The following is a 27,091-nucleotide window of genomic DNA, read 5'->3' on the forward strand; positions in this document are numbered from 1 at the left end:
CAGGAGCTTTGAAAAACAATATGAGAAAGGGATGCCAATAAAATGCTTATTTATAATGAAGAAGCTGCAGATGTCAACACATTGCATATCTGATGCCACTGACACAATAACCATTTGCTTCATTACACACACGTATCACAGTGGCAATGAGAAATTCTAAATACCTTATTTCATACTGGAAGGCAATACTTTGCCTTCACAGACAGTTTCAATTGATTTACGAATAAGTAAGATAGATTTTTCAATGTAAGAAGAATGAAAGAGAGACCGAAATTTGATATTAAGCTAATGCATCTTTGATACTTTGTAAGTGACTGCAAGACATAATTCATCTATCACAATCAAATTCAAGCTGTCATAAATGAAACTGTTTCCAAATTACATACAAAAATAAACACTATTTCAGTATACATATAGTTCGAAAACGATGCTTTGCTGATTAACATTGTTCTTATGTGAGAAACATAATGTAAATGTGAAATTAATACTGTAACTAATCGAAATAACTGTAGCACATGGTCAGGATGTACCAGTAAACCTATCAGTATAAAATTACTACAGCAAATTAAATAGAACATATAAATAAAGCATGTTAATTGAATCTCCGATATATGTTAGCACTAAAATTCAGGCAATAGTTGATTTGTTATAAACAAATTTAGAAATGTAATTGTTACCTGTAACATAATTAGTCAGAAAATGTTATATTAACTCTTAACTAAGTTGAAAATAGGTTCACCTTGTTCAGCACTGAGATTGTAAATTTTTAGCAATGTGTAGCTCATATTCGGTTTAACTTTTAATTGTAATTTTACATAAAATTGTAATTTTCATTGTAGGTAATTGTTAACAAAAGTATAAATAGAGGTCACACAGGCGCCTTGGGGTACTCGTTTTTTGGCTAGGGTTGCGAGCAAATGTATTGTAGGCTCACTCGTTTGTTGATTGTTGTGAACTCTGTGTTGTTTGATGTCAACTTTGGGTTCATGTGATGTAACCGGTACAGTTCACCAGGCCCGGACACCATAGTCCTGGAAATATATTGGTATTAAAACTGCACTGTATTTTGGAATTTATTTGGGAGTCTTCCGCAATCCTTTTCATAGGCTGCACAGTGACGAGACATGAATCCAGGAATTTTACAAAACCCCGAGAACTAAACAACTCTTAATGTTGGTAGAATTGACATGAAAACAACAGCGCATCGACTGGGCATTTCACTCAAAACATTTGCAACGCGGAGATGGGAAAATATAAACATCTCATAATAATATGCAAATAATTGTTGGGGTAGCAATCGGACTTCACATTGATACAGGGAAGGAGCAGAGCCTATCAAAAAAAGAAGTGTAATTTCATCTACATTTAAAAACAACAAACAAGCTCGAGCAGCTAAAACTGAATGTAACTGATTTTAAGATAAAGAAAGAGTTTATGTTTTTGAACCCACAGTCATGCTTATGTGTACAGTGAATGTCTGAAGGTTAATGAATCTAGGGAATATAAAAGCGTATGTCATACAAGTCTTAAGAGATATTAATTGACCAAAAGCTAAACATTTACTTGAAACAATATGTTAGTACATTAAATACCCACAAAATCATCCTTCCAGAACAGATACTGCTGGTTTGGGCTACGCTCTTCCCTTCCTCATTATTAATGTGGCACCACAATGAGCTGATTGAAACATTGTGGAATGGAAAAATATGCACACTTGCCATGTGTAACATGTGGATATGCATCCTTTTCAGTGTATCAGCACAGTAGTAGTCCAGAACCAAAAGCGACAATAATCACAGTATCTGGAGCTTTGCTATGAGCTGTTCCATACCACTGCATTTTAATGACTTCATAGAAACTTTACATTTCATCTGCAATGATGAATAAGGGAAATGTATGTCCCATAACCCCACCCTCAAGCAACCACTCAATAAATCAAGCACAAAATTTAGCGCAAAACTCAATGCAAGATGCTTTTAACAGTATCCACAATGATACTTCCAGGGAAATGTATGACAATATGTCAACAGCTATCTTGATAAGTATGACTTTGTAAGTATTACATGCGTTAATACATTGTTTCAAGCAAATGTTCAGTTCTGGCCAATTAATATCTCATTTGTTGTTCTTGCAACTTCTGCCTCTGTTGTACGTAGAGTCATTTACTTACAAACATCTACTGTACACAAATGGCAGGTTTTACAGATATATGAACACGATGGATGGTACAACAAATACATCCACATACTTAATCATTTTAATTCTATTTCAGCTCTTCAAGCTAATGATCCTCCCTACTGAGTCATAGTTAACGAAGTATGAGGGTGGGCAAGCGTGTATGCTTTTACGCCACCAAATTTGCTGTCATTATATTCATTAAAGGCTAAGAAGGCAGGAGGAACCAGTTGTGTGGAACATAGGCAACATATCAAATACCACAGTTCAAGACACAAGTTCGTGACTTATAGAAAATAAACTTATACTACATCACACGAAGACTCAGTTTTTACAGTTTCTAAGACACAATTCAACTAAAACTGAAATTTGGTTACATAGAATGGGCATATGATCAGTGAGTCTGAAAAACTCAAATTTCCATGTTGCAAATAGACAGTAAGCTGTTGTAGAGAGCCAAAGTTCAGAATATTATTCAATAACTTAATGCTACTCTATATTTACTGTTAGAACTGTGTCTGAAATAAATGGTAGTCCAATACAAAAATTAATCTCTTTGCTTGTTTTCATTTGATTATGACATATGGTATTATATTCTGGGATAGCTCTTCCATTCACAAAGGGTATTTTTGGCTCAGAAACAGGTAGTTTGAGCAATATGTGGTGTAAGCTCGTGGGCCTCTTGTCGGCTACTGTTCAGAAGTCTGGGAATTCTGTCATTGGCCTCTCAATATGTATTTTCTTTAATGTCATTTGTTGTTAATAATATTAGCTTGTTCCCAAGAATTAGTAGCTTTCACACAGTTAATACTAGGCAGGAATGCAATCTGCATTTGGATCACACCTCCATGAGTCTTTTGTAGAAACGCATGCAGCATTCTGCTGCATCCATCTTCATTAAGTTGTCATATGAACTATCAAGTCTTTAATTCTGCCAATATTATGAGAAGGAAAGTTGCCACTCACCATATAGCGGAGACACTGAGTCACAGATAGGCACAACAAAAAGACACTCACAATTATAGCTTTCGGCCATTAAGACCTTCAAAAACACACACACACACACACACACACACACACACACACACACACACACACGACTACAGTCTAAGGCAACTGAAACCACGCTGTGAGCAGCAGCACCAGTGCATTATGGAAGTGGCAATTAAGTGGCGGTAAGGAGGAGGCTGCAGCAGGGAGGGGGAGGGATAGTACGGTGGGCGCGGTGGACAGCAAAATGCTGCAGGTTAGACTGAGGGCAGGGGAGAGGGAGAGGTCGGGGGGGGGGGGGGGAATGGGCGGGGGGAGGTAGCTGAAAGGGAATGAACTGAAAAGACTGGTTGGTTGGTTGGTTGGTTTAAAGGCGGGAGAAGGGACCAAACTACGAGGTCATTGGTCCCTGGTTCCTAATAAAACAATGCTACAAGTGTGAGAATAAAATGGACGAAACATATAACACAAAACGGAAGGAAAGGAAAAGCCACAAGAATGAAGGGAAGGCAACAAACACTACAAGGAACGAAAGAGGCCAAGAAAACAAGAGAGACACTAGAAACAGAAGAGAGTAAAACATGAAAGCAGATTACAGTGGCTGGCCAACCACGAGAATAAAAAGGGAAAGCAAGTCACTCTGCAACACATTAAAACCTCCACCCTAAAAGCAGTAAGGTGGAGGACAAAGAGGGACAAAGGACATGTGCTAAAACCTACATAGAAGTATAAAACCTACTCACATGGATAAAACGTAAAACTGAAGCTTCTGTGGAGGCACTGTCGCCCAACACCGAAGGCAGGGTGCTGAGAAAGTTAAAAGTCTGCCGCAGAGCGGCTAAAAGTGGGCAGTCCAGCAAGAGGTGGATGACTGTCATTTGGGAGCTATAGCGACACTGAGGTGGGACCTCGCGATGGAGTACGTAACCATGCATTAGCCACGTATGGCCAATGCGGAGTCGCCAGAGAACAACTTATTCCCTGCGAGAGGCCTGCATGGAAGACTTCCACACATTCACAGTCTCCATAATGACACGCAGTTTGTTGTGTGTGCTATTATGCCATTCCGTCTCCCAAAGCCGGAAAACCCTGCGGTGTAAGACAGAATGCAGGTCAGCTTTGGAGATGCCTATCTCCAGAAGCGGTTTCTGCATTGCCTGTTTGGCCATGCCTGTCAGCAAGTTCGTTGCCGGGGATTCCGACGTGTCCTGGGGTCCACACAAACACCACGGAACGGCGGGACTGTTCCAGGGCATAGATGGACTCCTGAATGGACGCTACCAGAGGGTGGCGAGGGTCGAGGGTAGCACTGGTTGATAGCTTGTAGGCTGCTCAATGAGTCAGTACACAGGAGAAATGACTCGCCGGGGCATGAGTGGACGTACTCAAGAGCACGAGGTATGGCCACCAGCTCTGGAGTGAAAACACTTCAGCCAACTGGCAAGGAGTGCAGCTCAATATGTCCTCCACGAATATATGCGAAGCCTACATGACCATCAGCCATTGAGCTGTCACTGTAAACCGCTTCAGAGCCCCGGAACACGTCAAGAATCAAGAGGAAGTAATAGTGGAGAGTGGCGGGGTTAACGGAGTCCTTAGGGCCACGCAAAGGTCCAGACGAAGCTGCGGCTGAGGCGTACACCATGGAAGCATATGTGAACAGACCGCAAGTAGAGGTGGTAAAGGGAAGGACTCCAGACAAGAGAGAAGGGACCGCACACAAACCGCAATCGTTAGCCCCGGCTGGGCCGCCGATGAGGGAGATGGACTGCTGCGGGCGGGAAAAAGAGACGGTAATTCAGATACTCAGGGGAACTAGGAATGTGTGCTGCATAACTGGTGAGCAGTTGCGCATGTCTGATCTGCAGTGGAGGGACACCAGCCTCCACCAATACGCTGGTCACTGGACTCTAATCTAACCCCACAGTGGTGCACAGGGTCGAGTAAATGCAATGCTGAAGGCCCTGCCGAAACACAAACCAGACTCCCATAGTCAACTTGGGATCGGACAAGGGCTCTGTAGCGCTGCAGCAGTGTGCATCGACCTGCACCCCAATTGGTGTTGCTCAGGAAACGGAGGGCACTGAGATGCTGCCAGCACCTCTGCTTAAGCTGATGAAGATGAGGGAACCAAGTCAATCAAGTGACGAAAACCAGTCCTAGGAATTGATATGTCTCTACTACAGTGAGTGGATCGTCATTAAGGTAAAGTGTGGGTTTCGGATGAATGGTACGACGCCGGCAGAAGTGCATGACACACAACTTTGTGGCTGAAAACTGGAAGCCGTGTGCTACAGCCCATGACTGCGCCTTGTGGATGGCTCCCTGGAGGCGCCGCTCAGCAACAACAGTACTGGAGCAGCAGTACGAAAAGCAGAAGTCATCTACATATAGAAAAGGTGAGACGGAGGGCCCGGCAGCTGCTGTTAGACCGTTAATGCCCACTAAAAATAGAGAGACACTCAATACAAAGCCCTGCAGGACTCCATTCTCGTGGGTATGGATGGAACTATGGGAGTCACCAACTTGGACACAGAAAGTACGGAGCGACAGGAAGTTTTGGATAAAAATCGGGAATGGTCCTCGGAGACCCCACTCATACAATGGGGCAAGGATATGACGTCGCCAAGTCGTGTCGTATGCTTTACATAAGCCAAAAAAGACAGCAATCAGGTGTTGCCGTCTGGAAAAGGCTGTTCGGATGGCAGAATCGATGGACACAAGTGGTAGAGCGACCCTGGCGGAAGCTGCCCTGACATGGAGCCAACAAGCCACGTGACTCCAGGACCCAACCCAACCGCCGACATACCATACATTCCAGCAGCTTCTAAAGAACATTGGTGAGGCTGATGGGCCGATAGCTATCCACATCAAGCAGGTTTTTACCAAGTTTGAGCACCGCAATGATGGTGTTCTTCCATCATTGTGATGGAAAGATGATGAGAAGATGTCACTTGTAGTCAGATGAGAGATGTTTAATCATCTGGCTGTGGATGTGGTCAGGCCCAGGAGCTGTGTTGGGGCAATGTGCAAGGGCACTGAGCAGCTCCCACTCTGTAAATGGGGCGTTATAGGATTCACTGCAGCGTGTAGTGAATGAAAGGATGTTCCCTTCCAGCTGCCGTTTGAGTGTGCGAAAGGCTGGAGGTTAATTCTTCAATGCAGAGGCTCGAGCAAATTGCTCGGCAATCACGTTTGCGTCGGTACATAACTCGCCATTTATAGTAACACCGGGGACAGCTGTTGGGGTCTGGGGAAGGTGGCATGTGGCACCCAATGGTGGAGACATATCTCTCCCAACACTCCTTCCATTGTTTGATAAGGTGGCGAACACGGTCACAGAGCCGTTTAAATGCTATGAGGTGCTCCAGGGAAGGTTGCCGCTTATGCCACTGTAGAGCTCGCCGACGCTCCTTAATTGCTTCAGCGACTTCCGGCGACCACCAAGGGACTGCCTTACGCCTCTGGCACCCTAAAGAGCGAGGTATCGCGTTTTCTGCCACAGAAATAATTGTTGTCACCTGCTTAACCATCACATCAATGTCACTGTGTTGGGGAGATTCAGCGGTGACAGCAGAGGTGAAAGTTCTCCAGTCTGCCTTGTTCAAAGCCCATCTGGGCATGCGTCCATGTGCCTGACGCTGGGGCAGTGACAGGAAGATGCGGAAGTCGTCACTACCACACAGGTCATCATGTGCATCTCCACTGGATAGATGGGGGAAGTCCTGGGCTGCAAATTGATAATTCAATGTGGCGTCCCCAGTAATCAAGAGACAGAGGTCGAATTGCGACAGTAAAGTTTCGACATCTCTGCCTCGTCCAGTAAGCATGGTACTCCCCCACAAGGGGTTATGGGCATTAATATCTCCCAAAAGTAGAAAAGGTTTAGGGAACTGATCAATCAGTGCAGCTAATACATTCAGGGTTATTGCACCCTCTGGATGAAGATATACATTGCAGATAGTTATTTCCTGCGCTGCCCTTATTCTGACAGCCACAGCTTCAAGAGGGGTTTGAAGGAGCACAGGTTCACTACAGACCGAGTTTAGGACATGAACGCAAACTCCACCTGACACTCAATTATAGTCACTACGGTTCCTGTAATATCCCTTACAGCCACGGAGGGCAGGGGTCCGCATTGCTGGGAACCAAGTTTCCTGGAGGGCAATTCAGATAGCAGGTGTAAAGCTTAACAGTTGCCATAGCTCAGCCAGGCGGTGGAAAAAACGGTCGCAATTCCACTGGAGGATGAAATCGTGAGACTGGGAAGGCATGGAACATTACGTGAGGCAGTTTACGCCTCAGAGTCACCTGCTGCCACCGTTTTATTGCCTGAGCAGTCTACATCCAGTGTGTGTGGGGGTTTGGCAAGATCTAGGTCCTCAGAGGACGCCAAAATCTCCACCCTATCCTCAGCCGCAGAGCTTGTAGGTAGCGGTGGTGTGGGTGCCACTGCAATTTCCCTGATCTTAGGGGTTTTCTTTTTGGATCTCTCCCACTGCTCCTTGGATTTCCCTGACTGGTAGGACTTCACTGGCTCAGTCTCCGGGACTGAGGATGAGCATGAAGCCCTACGACCAGCTGCTTTTGGGCTCTTCAGCAACTGGCAGGTGTCGTCTTTCCCACTAGAAGAAACCTGGAAAGGGAGTAACCCAAGGGACTCCTTCCTAGCGAGAGAAGCCAAAGAAAACTTATGCTTCTGCGGCTTAGAAGTGGGGGCAGACGTCTGCCATGGTTGGGTGGGGGGGGGAGGGAAGGGGGGGGGGGCAGGTGTAGTCCTCCGGCTCTGAGAGGTGACCTGTGTTGGCAGAGCTGATGGTGCCAGAACTGTTGTAGCAGCGGTGCAAGATGATGTCATACACACAGGATACACGCTTTCAATTTTTCTCTTAGCCTCAGTGTAGGTCAGTCTGTTCAGGATCTTGTACTTCATGATTTTCCTTTCTTTCTGAAGAATCCTGCAGTCAGGCAAGCAAGGCGAATGGTGCTCTCCACAGTTGACACAGATGGGAGGCAGGGCACATGGAGTATTGGGATGTGATGGGCATCTGCAATCTCGGCATGTGACGCTGGAAGAAGAGTGGGAAGACATATGGCCAAACTTCCAGCACTTAAAGCACCACATCGAGGGAGCAATATAGGACTTTACATCACAACAGTAGACCATCACTTTTACCTTCTCGGGCAATCTATCACCCTCAAAGGCCAAGATGACAGCACCAGTGGCAACCTGATTATCCTTTGCACCCCGGTGGAGGTGCAGGATGAAAGGTACACCTCGCCACCCTAAATTGGCGCACAGCTCATCCTTGGACTGCAAAAGAAAGTCTCTGTGTAATATGATACCCTGGACCATATTTAAGCTCTTATGGGGCGTCATGGTTACAGAAACATCCCCCAGCTTGTCACAAGCGAGTAACTCCTGTGACTGGGCAGAAGATGCTGTTTCGACCAAGACTGATCAAGATCTCATTTTGGACAAGCCCTCCACCTCCCCGAACTTGTCCTCTAAATGCTCAACAAAAAACTGAGGCTTCATCACCATGAAAGATTCCCATCAGCTCTCGAACATACAAGGTACGGGGTGAATAAGATCTGCTGCCATACTTAGCCTGACGTTCCTCCCATGGTGTGGTCAGGGAAGCGAATGATTTGGGGTTTTACTTCTGTGCATTGAATTGAGCTCGTGATCACTTAGAGACTGCTGATGTTGCACCACCAGCAAGAGATGATGGACTACACTTCATTGCCTGTCATCCACCCTGATGCCACCCACTTCGACCAGGGACCCTCCCCACAGGCGCTACCCAGCCACAGCAATGGCCACGTGGCAGGATGGCCATTGCCGAGAGTCCCAATGCCCCAGGGGGATGGGCATCTACCCATTGGCATATGTTAGGAGTTAACGGTGAAGGCATCAGCAGAGCAATCCCTGTGTGGTCAGGGGGCTACAACCAACAGGATACATGGTGGCCCCGCCTCAATGGACTGGCTACCGTGCTGGATATCAGGTGCCTCACGTAGATGAAGCTGTCATACGGGCACAATGAACTTCCATAAAGCATTTGAGATATAAAAAGGGAGAAAAATTTGTAAAGCAAAAGAAAGTGTTGTTACATAGTTTACTTAGTACAGATGTTGGCCAACTGTTACACGATGCTGTAAGTCCGAAGTATCAGGCCACAAACGTTTTTAAACCTAGTGCTGATCTTGTCAAGTGATAGAGGATACAGGACCATTACATGTACACTTTACAAAGGAAGATACCATGTCACTGCAGGAGAACCATGTAATAGTATTGACAGAGATTCTTAATTACTCTATGGAGAGTGAGCTGATTAAATTCGAGTCAGCAATGAAGCATAACACAGTGCAATTTGCGTCTGTTTTGGGACACAACAATCAACATTACTTTAACTCTTTCATCAGGACAGTTAATTTGGGCTGGTTTGTTGATTGATTGGGGGTTAAGAGGCTCAATAGGAAGTTCATGTGTACCTCAATCCAGGGGTAATTCATCAGGAACTACTGACACTTGCTAAGTACATGTTCTGATTATGAAAGTATGTCTGAGCACTCAGACTGAGACACTGAAGGTAATACTGATGCCAAGAGCTAAAAAGGAATTCACAGAGAAGTGTATGGAAAGGGCTGTTACAAAGCTCTGAGCAGACGAGGGATCTTCCAGGGCTCATCCAATTGTGAGAAATGCCCTACCCCGCATCCAATCCCCACAAGCCTGATGAACAGTTGAAGTGCAATGTCTTCTAGTCAGTAGATTCAGAACACAACAAAAGAAGGCTAAATATGTAATGAAAATACGTTGGACCATCAGTAACAAAAACAAGAGAAGAGAAACACCTAAGGCAGCAGGTGGGTGTCCGTAGGGCTCTGCATGCGAAAGGTGTCGCCCCAACCACAACAGTCCCACACCTGCTCCACTGTAGTCAAGGCATTAAAGAGCATCCACTGCTCCAAAGAATGCTACCATTAACACTGAAAATAGGATGTGGCAGAGGATGAGACAAACCACATCTAAAAGCAATTAAAACAGACTAAGAGGGGTGAAAAAGTAAGCTGGTCAAGAAGGTAGGGTAGGGTTGTGAGCCCCAGACCCAGCATGTAGCTGGAGACATCCCAACCCCAACCACCCAGCCCCTGCCCTGCTTGTAGTTTAAAACCTTACATTAGAAAATGAAAACCACTTTCATGGGTAAAACAGATGACCAGCTCAACTGTCCATGAATCGTCTGCCAATATTAGAGGTAAAGAATACAAAAGGTCATGCTTACCATGAAGGGCCACAAGAAGGGAGCACTCCACCAGGATATCAGCTACTGTCTGTCATGCTCCACAACTAGAATGTAAGGGGGGGGGGGGGGGGCGGCGGCAGCTCATTATGTAAAATAAAATTATGATTTGGCCTGGTACGACCAAATACAGAGGCGACATAGGACAGCACATTCTTTCCGAGAGGAAGAGCACCATGCACCAGCAGTCTCCTTGTTTGTGCAGAGTTTATTAGGCAGGGCAGTAGCCAACCAGACGTCGTTCCATCTCCAAGTGAGCAAAGGTTTTTCTTGCACCTGCAAATTCTCACCTGGGATTAGCAAAGTGAAGGGGAAACGGGGTGGGAGACAAGGATGGATGGGGGTAATCGCTACTCTAACCAAACAGTTGCCAGTTCATTCACTGGTGTACCCCCAAGACTTGGGATTCAGAGAAGGACAACTGAGCAATCAGTATGACTAAGTTCTTCACGAATGCTGTGGATAACAAGAGACCACAGAGTGCATGAGTAACAATGGTCAATGGCCTGATGACTGCTCACTGAGTCACTATATATTAAAACACGGTCATGGGAGGACAGTTTTATAAAATGAAGGGCTCTGTTAATGACTATCAGCTCCACTGTAAAAAACAGTAAATGTTCTTGGCAATGAATGGTGTTCCTGACCAGCAGGAGATGTGCAAGTGTATCCCATCTTATCCATGATTTTAGAGCCATCAGTCTAAAAGATGGTAGCACCCTGAAACTACTCAATAACAGATGCCAAAAGGTCATGGGGGCGACAGATTTCAGGACCTTGAAACAGATCAGTCTTAATTCAGTGTTTGGGCACCAGCCAATAGGGGGAGAGGGGAGGGTGGGGGGAGGGGGGGGGGATTTGCACACAAAACTTGGGGAACCCATGCCAGGAAGGATGGGCAAAGATTCTGGCAGATGGGCTGCGAGGCGCATTCCAACAAGCAATCCCACCCGAGGGTGGGTTTCTGGTGGTCAACAAGTCCAGAAGGTGCCAGTGGCCAGACGAACTCTATTACGATGGACTGGGCCCAAAAATTTCTAAGCCAAAGGCCCCACCGAGCCATAAATCTGGCAACCATAGCCCAGCTGGAATGAGACCTCTGTGGCATGATCAGGAGCCATTATTGCATTTTGATTCATAGGCTATGATAGAGGCACCTATATCCTTTCTGTTAGCCTTGGAGACGTTTGACAAAAAGTATACCTTACGACTCACGATCAGTCCATGGTAGCTCCTCATCTATTTGGAGCGTAAGGTCTCAGTGGAAGATGATTTCTTGGACCACAGTGCGGGGTACACAGTCCACATGCTCAAAGCTGTAGATCATGTAGGAGAAGAGGCTTTAATCAATAGTACTCCACTGCACACTTATCTTAATGACTCAACTTTTCTTAATGACTCAACTTCTCCAAATTTATCTTCAACACATTCCACAAAAATAATGGCTTTGTCACAGCATACATATCTCAAACAGTTCAAGTACATACTAAGTATTGGATGAACTGTTTCACTCCTCGATGTCTGGCTCTTGCTCTCTTTCCATGTGGTAGCTGGGGGGGGCCGGGGGGGGGGGGGGGGGGGGGAAGATAAGCAGCAGGGTTGTGACTGTCCACCATAAAGTTTCAATTCCTGTCTGAAAATATGGATGGATCCGAATGTTCATTGTTCTGCTGTAATTTGATAGGTTTCATGTGTGAAACATCCATCCTCATGCTATCCCTATCGAGGGCTCTTCCTGCGGGTGCCACCCAGCCACAGCAAAGGCCATCTGGCATGATACACATTGCTGGAAGTCCCGATTCTGCAGGAAGACGGGCATTTACTCCTTTACATGTGTAGCAACCTACCAGATCAGGCATCAACTGTGTGATCCCTGTATTGTCAGGTGGCTAAACCAAAAGGATACATAACGACCCCTAACATGTCAGATTGGCTATCATGTTGGCTTTGAGGTGCAAATAACAGCCTATGCAGTTGGTTCGTACTATAGAAAAATTTGGGAAATTAAGGTCAAATCTAGAAAAAGAGCATCTTGATGCGATCAACGGTCATACTAGAGGCACTACGCAACACATCTGTGCAAAGCTTCATCACGTTTTCACTGTGGTGTCTATTTCGCGACCAATCAGAACTTATTTTCTGAACAACCCCACATAATAATAGGAGGCAACCTCAATGGTCATGTAGGATGAGTAAGAAAAGGGAACCACCAATACCATGGTGGAAACAGATATGGCACTGTCAATGAGGATGGGATACAGATTCTGGATTTTGCTCAAGCACATGAGCTTATGGTGGCCAACACGTTCTTCAAGAAGAACCATACACATCTGATAACCTATACAAGTGGTGTGCACAAGACTCAATTTGACCATCTGCTTACAAGATGCAACCTGAAGCTAGTAAATGACATAAAAAGTCATCGACTTAGAATCAATTGCCGCAGCATCAGCCTCTTGCCATGGACCTCAAGTTGAATATCCGCAACGAAAATCATCCTCAAATCACTGGAGTGCAGAGAATCAAAGCTCACCTCACCACTGCTCTTACGGCCATCAACATAGACACAGACCAGCCAGTGTCGGGCACATGGGACAGCATTACCAGCCAAGCTCACTGTGCAGTAAATAACATTCTTAGCAGGACGAAACCAGGCAAACATGCAATCAGTAAAGAAGTCTGGTGGTGGAATTAAGATGGGCGAACAGCTGTGAGGGAGAAGACTTTTAAAGTACTGTTCCAGTCCCACACTAATGAAGATCTGCAACGCTACAAGATGCAAAAACTGGCTGCCAAGAGAGCAGTTGCAGCAGCCAAATCATCTTACTACTATCGTGTGCACGATGAACTAGATAAACCTGAAGGAGTAAATAAAATTTATTACCTCGTTAAAGCATGCCACCAAGCAACCCAGGACAGTGGTCATGCCAAACACAAAGGACGAAAACCATTAACTCCTTCAAGGCCATCTCAACATTCTCTGCAGATGGAGTGATCACTTCTCCAAATTAAGCAATGAGGAATTTGACCATCCTCCAATACTAAGTGCTGAACCGTTTGGTGGATCTGTACTACCAATCACCATCCAGGAGGTCAAGGAAGTGGTCAAGAAGATGAAGAATGGGAAGATTATTGGCCCTCATGACATACCAGCTAAAGTATAGAAGATCCTTGGCCATAAATGTGCCTCAATTATTACTACCTTCTTCAACAGAATCATTGATGATGATACAATCCCAGCAGTCTGGACAACTAGCAATCTGGAAGAGAAAAGGTGATGTGACAGAATGCTCACAGTATCGACCAATTCAACTGCTTTGTGACATCATGATGATCATTGAGCAAGTTACAGGCACCAGGCTACAGGCAATTGTTTCTATGACCCCAAATAAATGCACATTTATCAAAGCGGAACCACAGATGCCATGAATGCCACTCAGTTACTTATTGAGAAACTCCTTGAGAAGATATTCATACAGCATTCCTAGATCTGGAGAGGCTTTTGACCACGTCCCATATCACCTTATGTAGCATGCTTTAAGATCTCCATGTCTCTGAAGCTTATGTCCGATGGGTCCAATTGCTGTATCAAAATGTCTCCAGCAACGTCTGATGTGCAGTGGGAACATCACTCCCTTTTACTATCAATGTCTGAGTACATCAAGGTTCAGCACTGTCACCTCAACTGCTTAGCTTTTGTATGGACACTGTGACATATGACCTACAGTCACCCCACCCTTGGTTTTACTGGCAAGCAAACACCATGAAGACCTCCAGGAACAGATGCAGCAATGGAATCAATGAATTGGTAAATTTGGTCTTCGGCTGAATATCAAGAAGACAGAATATATGGAGTATGGTGTTCAACTGATGGGACCATCAAAATCGGTGGAGACGACCTGAAGAAAGAGGAGCAATTCAAATATCTTGGCTCACTCATACACAGCGATGATAAAAGTCTCCCAGACGTTTGTGCCCATGTTAAGACAACCTGGATGAAATGGCGACGTGTGACTGGCATCATGTGGGATCGCCGTATGCCTTTCTGAAGTCAAAGGCTTATAGGGCTATACTACACCCAATCACACTTTACAGGTCGGAGTGTTGGCCAATGACAGCTAAGCATGAGCACACTCTCCACGTGATGGAAACGCGTATGCTTCAGTGGTCCCTTGGGCTTACCCGATTTGACAATGCAACAAACGTCTACGTTCTTTTGGTGACTTGCAGTTGCACCCATCTCAGACAAACTACAGGAAAGCAGGTTAAGATGGTACGGACATATCACGCACAGTAAAGGAGACTCTGTGGCAAGAACAGCTATGCCCCAGGTTGTAAATGACCGATGACCTCGTGGCAGACCCAAGAAGGATATGGAATTCATCAATGCCACCTATGAAGATAGCCTTAGCAGACCCAAATGGAGGCATGTGTGTCAACAAGTGGACCCTGCTAGCACGGGATGAATGCTAAGAAGAAGAAGAAGATTTATTTTTATTTTACCTGTCTAGTTCCATAGGACCCAACTGAGTCGAGGCAAATCTTCGTGATCATGGAATGAGTCCATGCATGAAATTGCACTTCGTGCAACTGTTTCAGCGTCCTGGTCGGCCTCATCTTAACGCTGCTGTTAGGCATGTTAACATGGGGCTGGAGAAGGCACTGATGGCAGAGGGAATGGCTCACATTGCAGTGGTGCCAGCTGAGTCTATTAACAGATCAGTTTTGCTAGGCATGGCCTGCACCTCGATAGGTATGAGACAGGGAGGCTGGCAAAGCTTATAGGTGACAGTGTAATGGGCAGTGGTGGGATCACTCACGGGAAAATTCCTGCAGTAGTTTGGTGTTATAGCTGCACCCTTTTTAGACTGAAGTCAGCTGATAGTTATCTATGTTTAAAGGAAGTATCTCTAACAAACGAATCATCTTCAAAGGGGGGCCAGGTAGTGGTGGAATTAGCTTATTTCATCGAAATATAAGAGGTATTAGCGATAAAGTTAGTGAACTGCTTATAGATGTTGACTTTGACAATATTGGTATATCGGAGCACCACTTAAATAATTTGACAATTCAGAGGCTTCCTTTACCAGAATACATATTGGCTGGCTGTTTTTCAAGGAGTGAGGGAGTGTCCATGTACATAAAAAACAGTATTCCATTTCAGTCCATAGACGTGTCATGGCACTGCACTGAATAGATATTTTAATGTTGTGCAGGAGCAGTTGAATTTAGTGAAACTGGACTTCTAATTGTTGTTGTTAATAGGCCGCTAACTCTGACTTCAGATCATTTCTGCTCATACTACAGAGGGTTCTTGGTTCACTTTATAGGAAGTACAAAAAATTAGTTACGTGTGGTGACTTCCATATGAATTTTGTATGTGATTGTGCAAGAAAAAGGATGCTGGAAGATCTCCTTAATTCATATGATCTGACACACACTGTGGTTTTTGCAACCAGGGTGCAGGGAACAGTAGCACAGCCACAGACAATATTTTTATTCATTCTTCATTACTAGATGCACATTATGTTAGTAAAAGGGTGAATGGCCTTTCAGACCATGATACACAAATTTTAACACTAAACTTTTTTTTTTTTACACAAACAAATATTATATATAATTACAAACTATGTAGAAAAGCTAATACAATAGCAACAGAGTTTTTAAACTTATTTAAGGGACAAGAGTAGCAGATGTTTATAGCACCGATAACATACACGACAAATTTAATGCTTTCCTTACACATTTCTCATGCTCTTTGAAAGTTGCTTTCTATTTTAACATTCTAAACAGGGTACTAGCAGTAAAAGGCAGCTGGGGTGGCTGACTACTGGGATAATGATATCATGTGGCACAAAGTGGGAATTATATCAAAATGTTTAAGTAGTCAAAATCGAGCTACAGCAGCCTATTACAAACAGCATAGTAAGGTGCTTAAAAAATGTTACCAGGAAGGCAAAGAGTATGTGGTAGGCAAATAGAATAGTTAATTCACAGGATAAAATTAAAACCATATGGTCAGTTGTGAAGGAAGTGTCTGGTCAACAGCACAAGGTCAACAATATAAAGTCAGTTCATAGTAAAATTATTTCTGTATATCAGATATATGTACAGTATTTAACACTCACTTTCTGAGAATTGCTGGTGAATTAAATAAAAACATAGTTTCTACAGGGAATCATATACCTCTTGGAAAATGCCTTTCCGAGGCTGATGTCTGAAATACTCCTCTGTGATACTAACAAGGGTGTGATTGAGTCAATAATTAAATCACTGAAGAGTAAGGACTCTCATGGATATGATGGCGTACCTAGAAGAATATTGAAGTATTGTGCTACACATGTTAGCCCTGTACTTAGGCATATTTGTAATTTTTCCTTTAACCCAGATAACCCTGACGTCCTTCTGGAAGGACGGCGTCACTCACTGTTGAAATTATTTATTATTGCGAATAACGCATTGTTGCAACAGACTGTGACGCATTGTTATATGAAGTAGGCCGAGTCAGTTGCGCGCTGCGATAGTCAGTTTGATGCTGTCGTTCATACTGAGTGAGAAACTGTGTCTTGAAAATAGAGCCTATTTTACCATGGAAGAACTGACCAACCTTGTCATCGATGTGTATGTATATTTTCTTTCATATTGCATCAATAATTCTGAAACTTGTCATATAATATCTTCAAGAATTAACCTATATTATTTACGGGTTCATATTCGGGTTCATATTACGATTAAAAGTTTTTGTTAGTTGTAATTCAATAATGTTTTCAACTGTCCTTCCAGAAGGACATCAGGGTAATATGTTGTCATTTTGTATTCACAGAAAATTATGTACACTGATGGAACTTTTGGACATGTTAGAATCAAAAGATGAGGAAATACCTAACGCTGGCACGTGTAGTAAGGATTATGAAACGAAAGGTATGGGGTGGTAATGACTTATGTTGACTAGTTACTTCCACATGTTCTATATCAAATATGCTTTGATAACCTCTTTACCAGCGTTGAACTACTACATGACCTAAAAGAGAGGGGCGTGGAAGCAACAGGAACAATAAGAGGAAACAGAGCTAAGAATTGTACTCTATCATTTGTAGATAAAATGATAAAAGAAAATAGAGGATCATATGAAGTTTGTTCTGACTCAGCATCCAGGATTTCCATTGTACGTTGGAATGACAACAATGTTGTTACTGTAGCCACCAACTTTGACAGAGTGCAACTACTATGCTCTGTAGCAAGATTTTCCAGAGAACAAAAGAAAAGGATTAGCATGCCTCAACCTAATTTATTACACTCCTAGAATATTCATATGGGAGGCATAGATCGAGCTGACCAAAATGTATCCCTATATAGATGCTCTATAAGAGGGAAAAAGTGGTATTTCCCGATCATTGCACATTTTATAGTTATTGCAGAGCAAAATGCCTGGGATCTTTACACGCACAACGAAGAACCCATAGATCATCTGACATTTTGTCGTCAAATTGTCACTGCAATTCTTGAAAGTAACAGAAGAGTCACTACCAGCAGAGGACGTCCTAGTAAGAGGGCAAAACTAGATTCTAGATTTGATGGAAGAGAACATTAGGTTGCTGAATTACCAACGGTCGAGATAACAAAAAAGAAGAAGCAGCTGAAATGTCGAAGTTGCCACAAAAAAAAAAAAAAAAAAAAAAAAAAAAAAAAAAAAAAAAAAACACCTACTACTATGTGCGTAAAATGTGACGAACCACTTCATGTTTGTTGCTTTTTGTCTTATCATACTAGTGCATAAAATATGTGTATAGGTTATTTTCTTTGTTTTTTGTATTTATTAGCTGTTTTAGCCCATAATTCAAATTTATTTATGTTTATTTGAAAGCATAAAAACCAAAACAAGTTAATTGTGCAATGTCATATACTTTTAAAACATGTTCCCTTATTGTCCTGACGTCCTTCTGGAAGGACACCCATTTTTGGAAATACTAAATAAAAATAAATACTCAAAATTGTTTGTACTTTCTTCCTTACAACCTTGTGAATCATTGTAGATAAGATATACATCAATTTTGAAGAACAAATAATTCAGAACTATTTGGGTTAATAATGGCCAGTTTCCTTAACGATTAAAGTATTCAGTAGTAAAGCTGCTTCATAAAAAGGAAGAAAGGGATAATGCAGACAATTTTAGACCTATTTCTGCGCCATTATTGTTTGCTAGAGTTATCGAAAAGACTGTATGTAAGGATAATTGATCATTTTATTTCACGTAATTTGCTATCAACTACACAGTTCTGATTTAGAAGTAGTTCAACAACTGAAAATGCTATATTCTCTTTTCTCTGTGAGGTACTGGATGGATTAAACAAAACGTTTCAAATGCTAGGCACCTTTTTTTATTTAATTAAGGTGTTTGTTTGTGCTGATCACAAAATATTGCTCCAGAAGTTGGGCCATTATGAAATACGAGGAATCGTTCACAATTAGTTTACCTCTTACTTTAACAACAGACAGCAAAAGGTCATTCTCTACAGAGTTCAGAATGGCTATGATGTGGGGTCTGACAAGGGAACCTCCCCATCGCACCCCCCTCAGATTGAGTTATAAGTTGGCACAGTGGATAGGCCTTGAAAATCGAGAAAACAGGAAGAAGTTGTGTGGAACTATGAAAAAAATAAGCAAAATATACAAACTGAGTAGTCCATGCGCAGGATAAGCAACATCAAGGATAATGTGAGCTCAGGAGTGTCGTGGTCCCGTGGTTAGAGTGAGCACCTGCGGAAGGAGAGGTCAAGTCTACCCTTGAGTGAAAAGTTTAATTTTTTGTTTTCAGACAATTATCAAAGTTCAGGCACTCACACATAATCAACTTCGCTCTCCAAAATTCCAGGACATGTTCAGATTTGCTTGGACATATGCAGGATTTGACGGTCTACACATGGAAAAATTTGAAAACGTTAAAAACAAATGTTTTGACAGAGCACAGGGAAAAATGTGTGACTGTGAAACTGTTGTATTCATTTGTTGCAGTTTATGTGACAAACTCTTATGTTTTCATCACTTTTTTGGGAGTGATTATCACATCCACAAGAAAACCTAAATCGGTCAAGGTACAAGAATCTTTTTACCCATTCGCCAAGTGTACAAGTTAGGTGGGTTGACAACATATTCCTGTCAGGTGAAGCACATGCAGTCACCAGTGTCGTATAGAATATATCAGACATGTTTTCCTGTGGAGGAATCGGTTGACCTATGACCTTGCAATTAAATCTTTTCGGTTCCCATTGGAGAGGCACGGCCTTTCGTCTACTAATCGCACGGTTTTGCGGTGCGGTCGCAAAACACAGACACTAAACTTATTACAGTGGACAGAGACGTCAATGAACGAAACGGACAGATCATAACTTTGTGAAAATAAAGAAATTAAAATTTTCGCTCGAGGGAAGACTTGAACCAATGACCTCTCGTTCCGCAGCTGCTCACGCTAACCACGGGACCACGGCACTCCTGAGCTCACATTATCCTTGATGTTGCCTACCCTGCGCATGGACCACTCTGTTTATATATTTTGCTTATTTTTTTCATAGTTCCACACAACTTCTTCCTGTTTTCTCGATTGATCTGTATTCAGTTTTTCCAAGGCCTATCCACTGTGCCAACTTACAACTAAATCTGAGGGGGGTGCGATGGGGAGGTTCCCTTGTGAGTGGGGCACAGTCAACTGGGGGTGGGGATGCCCCAGGGATCAGTGCTAGTGCCACTCCTATTCCTTATTTAAATAAATGATATGCCCTCTAGTCTTACAGGTAATTCTAAAATGTTTCTGTTAGTTGACGACACTAGCTTGGTAGTGAAGGATGTTGTGTGCAGCACTGGCACTGTTTCAAATAGTGCAGTTCATGACACAAGTTCATGGCTTGTAGAAAATAAACTAACACTAAATCACAGTAAGACTCAGTTTTTACAGTTTCTAATATATAATTCAACAAAACCCGAAGTTTTAATTTCACAGAATGGGCATATGATTAGTGAAACTGAACAGTTCAAATTCCTTGGTGTTCAGACAGATAGCAAACTGTCATGGAAAGCCCACATTCAGGATCTCGTTCAAAGACTTACTGCTGCCATTTTTACAAATCGAATGGTATCTGAAGCAAGTGATAGATTCACACAAGAAGTAGTCTACTTTGCTTATTTTCATTTGCTTATGGCGTACAGTATTATTTTTTGGGGTAACTCTTCCCCTTCTCAAAGAATATTTTTGGCTGAGAAACAGCAGAAATCCAATCTGCATTTGAATCACACTCCCTCAACTCTTGGGCAGAAAGGTGCGCAGCATACTGCTGCATCTATTTCCAATAAGCTACCACAAGAATTCAAAAGTCTTAGAAGTAATACACGCGCTTTCAAATCCTAACTGAAGAGTTTCCTCGTGGGTCACTTCTCCTATTTTGTCGAGGAGTTTCTCAAAAAATTAAGCCGATTCCTGTGTTATATTGTTGATTGTATTTACATAAACTTATGGCTTGTCTTTTTTGGGTTCATAAACATTTTATTTTATCTGTTATTACTTTTATGTTGTAATTTCACGTACTGACACATTCCATGACCTTTGAGATTTGCTCCTCAATTTGGTCCTACAGAACTAGATGTGTAAAATAAATAAAAAAATGAAACGTAGAGAAATCATATACATATGACAAGCTGCATGTCTATACTACCGTATCAACAGTACAACACAGGGATTGGCTTCATTTTTGCAACAGCTCTGACAGATTATAAGGAGTGATATATTATTGGGAGATCAATGTCAGAATGCCCAGATTCTGAAACAGGAGTCGACAAGAGGTTCGTTAACTTATACTACATACTCCTCAAACTACCTATTTCTTAGACAAAAATACTTTTTGTGAATGGAAGAGTAACCCCAGAATACAATACCATGTGTCATAAGTAAATGAAAATAAACAATCAAGACTAAGTTTCATGTTGGACTATCACTTATTTCATACATTGTGTACATGTCTCCAGCCACTTGGCAAGCAATGAAAACCATGTTTGAAAAAAGTTTTCCTCTGAAAGTAACACATTTTTAACAGAAGTCTACAATAAAACCATGGATTACCCAAAGAATAATTGTATCTTGTACGAAAAAAAAGGAACACTACATTTCAGCCAGAAACAGCTCTAATGTTTATGATGTAGCTCATTACAGGAAATACTGCAGAATAATAAGCAAAGTAATTCAGATATCTAAGCAAATGCACTATGAGAAGAAGATAGCAACATTAGGCAACTAAATAAAAACAGTATGGTATATAGTGGAGGAGGAGACGGGTAAAACTATAATGGAACAGGAGCCAATAGCTTTAAGCATAGATCATACACTGCAAACAGGTGTGTGTAGTGTGGCAAATCTCTTTAGCAAGTAAATCTCTGATGCTAAAAGCAAAGGATTGGCAGGGTCAGTAAATAATGCCCTACAATACCTGAGATTAGTCTTTACTAATAAATTCAGTTACATTTTCTTCGCCAAAAGAAATAGCATCCATACTAAAATCTTTAAAATTTGAGCATTCTAGTGGTTATGATAAAACATCAACAAAGTGAATTAACCCTTTTGCAGTTGTGGGTGTGTATACACATACTGCTACGCCATTTCCCCATGTGCTGTGGTTAGTGTACATTTGTCACTTGGATTTTCCTACAGTGCTATGGACTTCTGTATGCTTCCTGAACCACTGACCTCTCACTGCTATGAATGAGTGACATCCATGTATCTGTGAACAAAAAAGTTTTGAGTATTTATCATTCAACACCTGTGCCTCACTAGATGCTATCATTTGCAAAAAACTTTGTTTTGATATCTTGAATCATTTATGAGATATGAGGATTGTTATTACCATGTGATCTGTGATGTGCAATGACGTGAAAGGCTGCACTGCAAGTGACCATCCGTTGGATATGAAACCCAATAACTTTAAAATAAAACGAGATATCATTCGCTCTCAATTTAAAATTAAGTTTTGATATCTTATCTACATTTCATTCCCTGCAATGTATGAGCTACAATCAACCATACACAAAGTTTACACAGTGTGTATCTACCTCTCCAAACTCTTTAAAACTGGGTACAATGTTTCACTTAATTTGATGCAGCGCAGTATGAATGTTGAATAATGAGAAGAAATTCAGTACTGTATCAAATGAATTAATTTGCTCGACTGATTCATTGTGAGAGGTTATCGGACCAAACAGCGAGGTCATCAGTTCCGCGATTTCAAAGTTAGTCACAGAAGAAAGACGGTCCGCCAAAAGTGGACGGATCCAGTCAGGGGCATCAATTATAACATAATAAACATTAACAGGGTTGCCTCAAGTTTCTCCAAGTGAAATTCCCTGATTTCCAGAGAAGTTTTAGCATTTTTCCCTGACAAACTTTGAGATCTCAAGGGTAAGTTAAGACATAAGTTGACAATCTGTCTTGTACAGCTACGATACAAGAAACAATAGTGCAAGCAAGGAAATAATTAAAAAACTTGCAAGTACATGGCGTTTCCTGATGCGACCAATAATCTTCAGTACTAACATCAATATCTTTCATAATGAACTGTTTTTAGATGGAGAAAGCAAGCCAAATGGTATGTGTGTTTCATTAAGACCAATGATGTTATTTTATTTCAATAAAACAAAACACATTTGATGACAAAAATACGCATTTCCTTGGAGTCGCAAGACAGATTTAAAATACCTTCACTGACTTCAGAAATAACCTCAGGAACAAGTATGTCTCTTCTTTCAAGAGTATAAGGCAGGGAAGAATTGTGTAAACCAACACTGTAGGTGACTGCCTGTAAAGTGTCGGTTCTGCTATGCTCGTTACTGTCGGTTATTACCCACTGTGGTATATATATTATTTTACATGTATTTTGCGATTTTTCTATCGAGAAATACATAAGTACATAGCGTACAAACCACCAGCGACTGACAATTTTCTTCTTGTTATCGTCCATACTTTTTAACATATGAACGACTTCTGAAGTGCCAAAAGGTACTAGAACAAATAAATTGTCTAAGAATGCCACACTGTACAATTTACTTGTGGTGAGACAGTCGCTATTCCTGAAATCCATCACCCATGGCCTCTGGCCTGCTGAGGGTCACTGCAGTCCTGGCTGCAAGGATAAATCATGAACATCCGCTGCATTACACCACACACAGACAGACCTGGCCTGTGGGCAGGTTGGTGATACTAGACACCGCGGGCAAGGCCTGCACATTAATGGAAACTGAATGGCTTCAGATCAGCACACCAGATCCATTACAGATACCTGCAGAAACGGCCTGTAGTTTTGGCCTGTCACAGAAATCCATTCAAGTGGCCAGCTATTCATGAGCCACAGATGACATGTTGATGAAATGAGACCACGGTGATCAATCATGCAACATGTAACTCGTTCAAATACTCTGAGAATCAATAATAATGAGGATAGGTAGCAACTCACTATAAAGATGATTGCTGAGCTGCACATAGGCATGTAGAAAAGACAATCACAATCTCACAACCAAATTTTCAGCCATGGCTTTAGTCAGAAAATGAGAGCGCACACACATTCACACATTCACTCAGACAACTCATTCACATGTGACCGCCATCTCCGGCCACTGTGTCCACAGTCTCTGAGAATCAGATCCAAACAAACACCACTCATGCTCCCCTGCATCTCGTCAGCAGCTGCTAAGCTAGCGGCAAGAAGTGGTGGCAGCACTGACTGCAAGCTGAAGGGAGTGGTAGGGAGGAGAGAAGCAGTAGTAATGAGGGAGTAGGGAAGTGGCACACGTGCTCAGCAGCACCCAGCCAGTGACAATGCATGACACCTCAGTAAACAACCATTTCACCTACTGAAACAAAAGTGAGATTTTTCCATTGTTCTTTTTTTTTTTCAAATTTCCCTTATATTCCCCTGATGCATTTGAAATTCCCTGCTATTCCCTGATTTCCAGAGCCTATGGCAACCATGATTAAACACACACAGTAAAAGGTATAAAAGGTGAGACCAAATTTAAAAGGGTCATAGACAGAGAAGACTGGAAAAGAAGTCTCAACCACAATCAACCTGCCTCTGCTCAAAGGCTAAAGTAGAAACTTACAAGTGGAAATAAAAGCCACTTTCATGGAGGAAACTGAGGACCAGTTCAGTCAACCGAGAATCATTTGCTAATATTAAATTTAAGGAATCAGGAAGACTATACTTAGCACGAAGGGCCAAAAGAAGGGGACATTCCATCAATATGCGAGATATCGTCAGTCTGGTTCCAAAAACACAATGTGGGGGTGGGTCGTTATGCAGGAGGAAATAATGGGTGAGTGTGGTATGACCAATGCATAAACAGCATAAAACAGTGGACTCCTTCAGAGAGGAGTGGAAGGAAGAGCGCCAAATTGCAGTAGACTCCTTGACTGTGCGGAGTTTATTACTATAAGAAGTAGTGCACCAGATGTCATAATATTTTTGAGCAAAGAGAGATTTCATGTAGATCCGCATATCTGCAGCGAAAATCATGAAAGAAATGGGGGGGGGGGGGGGGGGGAGGAGGGAGGTAAGTACCTGCTCTTCTAGCCAAACAGTCACCCAATTAATTGCCTGGTATGCTCACATGACTTGGGATCCACAGAAAGACAACAGAACAGGCGGCATAGCCAAGGGTAGACAGGAGGTCATGGATAGCACATACCAAAGAGTGATGAGAGCAGCATCGGTTGATAGCCTGCAGACTTCTCACTGAGTCTGAACAAATTAAAACACAGTGGAAAGAGGCCTGAGAAACAAAAACGAGGGCTCTGTAAATGGCTAGAAGCTCCACTGTGAACACACTACATGATCCCAGCAATAAATGGTGTTCTAAGCCAGTAGGAAATTTGAAATCATATCCCACCTTATCCATTGTCTTAGAACCATCAGTGTAAAAGATGATGGCATCCTGGAACTCTGCAAGGATGGCACACACAAGACGCCGGAAAACCCTAGAAGCAACAGAGAACAGTCCTAATCCGTGGTCTAGGCACCAAACAAGGAGGGAGGGAGGAGGGGGGGGGGGGTGTATGGGAGGAAAGACATGGAGTGCATTACAGTGAGTGGAGATGGAGATTCCAACAGAGAGAAGTGAGACGCATGCCAACCGGCAATCCTACCCATTGGCGGGTGTCAGGAGGGAGACATCCCTCGTTCGCAAAGAGCACAGGGTACACAGGATGGTCAGGGAAATGGTGATCGGCGATTGCTTAAGAAACCAGGAGTTGGCTCCGTTGTATGGGGAAGGGAGGGGGGGAGGGGGGGAGGGGGGGGGAATCCCCTCTTCTGTAAGGAGACTATCAACAAAACTAGCACCCATAAACGTGACTACCATAATCTAGTCTGGACAAGACCAGACCACAGCAAAGATGGAGAACAGTGGAACAGTCTGCACCCCAAGATGTGTGGGCCAGGAGGCAGAGAGCATTAAGCTTCCGCATACATGCAGTCTTTAGGTGGCAAATGCTGGGCACCCATGTCAGCTTGTTATCAAAAATAAGGCCCAAGAAACTGGATTGCTATAACACAGAAGAGCTGGTCGACTAAATGAAGTTCTGGATTGGGGTGTATGGTGGGTTGACGACAAAAATGCATAACCTGCGTTTTGGAGGGAGAAAACTGGAAACCATGGGAGGTGGCCCACACACAGGCCCATTGGATGGCACCTTGATCCGGCGCACAGCAGATGCTATTGAGTGGGAGCTGCACCAGATGCAAAAATGTCGATGTACAACGCCGGGTAACCAGAGGCCCAACAGAGGTCACAAGTCTATTGATGGCAATGAGGAGGAGAGTGACACTTAGCACACAACCCTGTGGGATACCGTTCTCTTGAATCCTAGGGGTGCTGAGTATAGTGCCACTAGAACCCGGAAGAGCCGGTGAAATAGAAGCTCACGGATAAAAGTCGGAAGGGGACCAAGGAACCCCCAGTCGTGGCGAGTAAGTGAAATGTGATGGCGCCAAGCCATGTCGTACGCCTTATGTAGGTCGAAAAAAGAGCATGACAAGGTGCCAACAGTGAGTAAAAGCCTGCCGGATAGCTGATTCCTATCTGAGTAAATGGTCAGTTTGAGATTGTCCTGACTGGAAGCTACAGTGATACGGGGCAAAAGGCCTCGAGATTCAAGTATCCAACATAATCTGAAGCTGGCCATTCTCTCGAGCAGTTTACATAGGATAACTGGACAGTAGCTGTCGAGAGACTGGGTTCTTCCTGGGCTTAAGGGTGGGGATAAGTATACTGTCTCACCATTGTGACGGAAAAGCACCCCTGAGCCAAATGCAGTTGAAGACCCTGAGGAGGAGTTGCCTCTGGGGAACGTCAAAGTGTTCGATAATCTGGTTGTGAATGGAATCCGGGCCTGCGGTCACGTCTCATGAAGAGGTTGGTTGGTTTAAAAGAAGGGGGGAGGGAAGGGACCAAACAGTGAGGTCATGGGTCCCTTGGTAAAGTAAAATAATTACACAAGGGAAAAAAGAAAAGAAAGGAGACACACAGCACAATAACAGAAGAAAGGAAAAACCAGAAAACGACAAAAGGACAACCAACACTACTAT

At 43.0% G+C, this 27,091-nt stretch overlaps 1 protein-coding gene across 5 annotated transcripts in view; it reads right to left on the bottom strand.

The window, feature by feature from the left end:
• The window catches only part of LOC126248226 (uncharacterized), a 170,632-nt gene that overhangs the window by 102,173 nt on the left and 41,368 nt on the right, over window positions 1-27,091 (bottom strand). For 3 of the 5 annotated variants that reach the window (XM_049949051.1, XM_049949049.1, XM_049949050.1), the window contains one exon: window positions 22,074-22,237. The exons of the other annotated variants lie outside the window; for them this stretch is intronic. In XM_049949051.1, the coding sequence (XP_049805008.1) occupies window positions 22,074-22,144 (71 nt within the window). In that variant the 5' untranslated portion in view covers window positions 22,145-22,237. The remainder of the gene's footprint in view (window positions 1-22,073; window positions 22,238-27,091) is intronic. 5 annotated transcript variants of the gene reach the window in all.

The sequence above is a fragment of the Schistocerca nitens genome, chromosome 3 (assembly GCF_023898315.1).
Source record: "Schistocerca nitens isolate TAMUIC-IGC-003100 chromosome 3, iqSchNite1.1, whole genome shotgun sequence".
In the NCBI taxonomy this organism is placed as follows: domain Eukaryota; kingdom Metazoa; phylum Arthropoda; class Insecta; order Orthoptera; family Acrididae; genus Schistocerca; species Schistocerca nitens.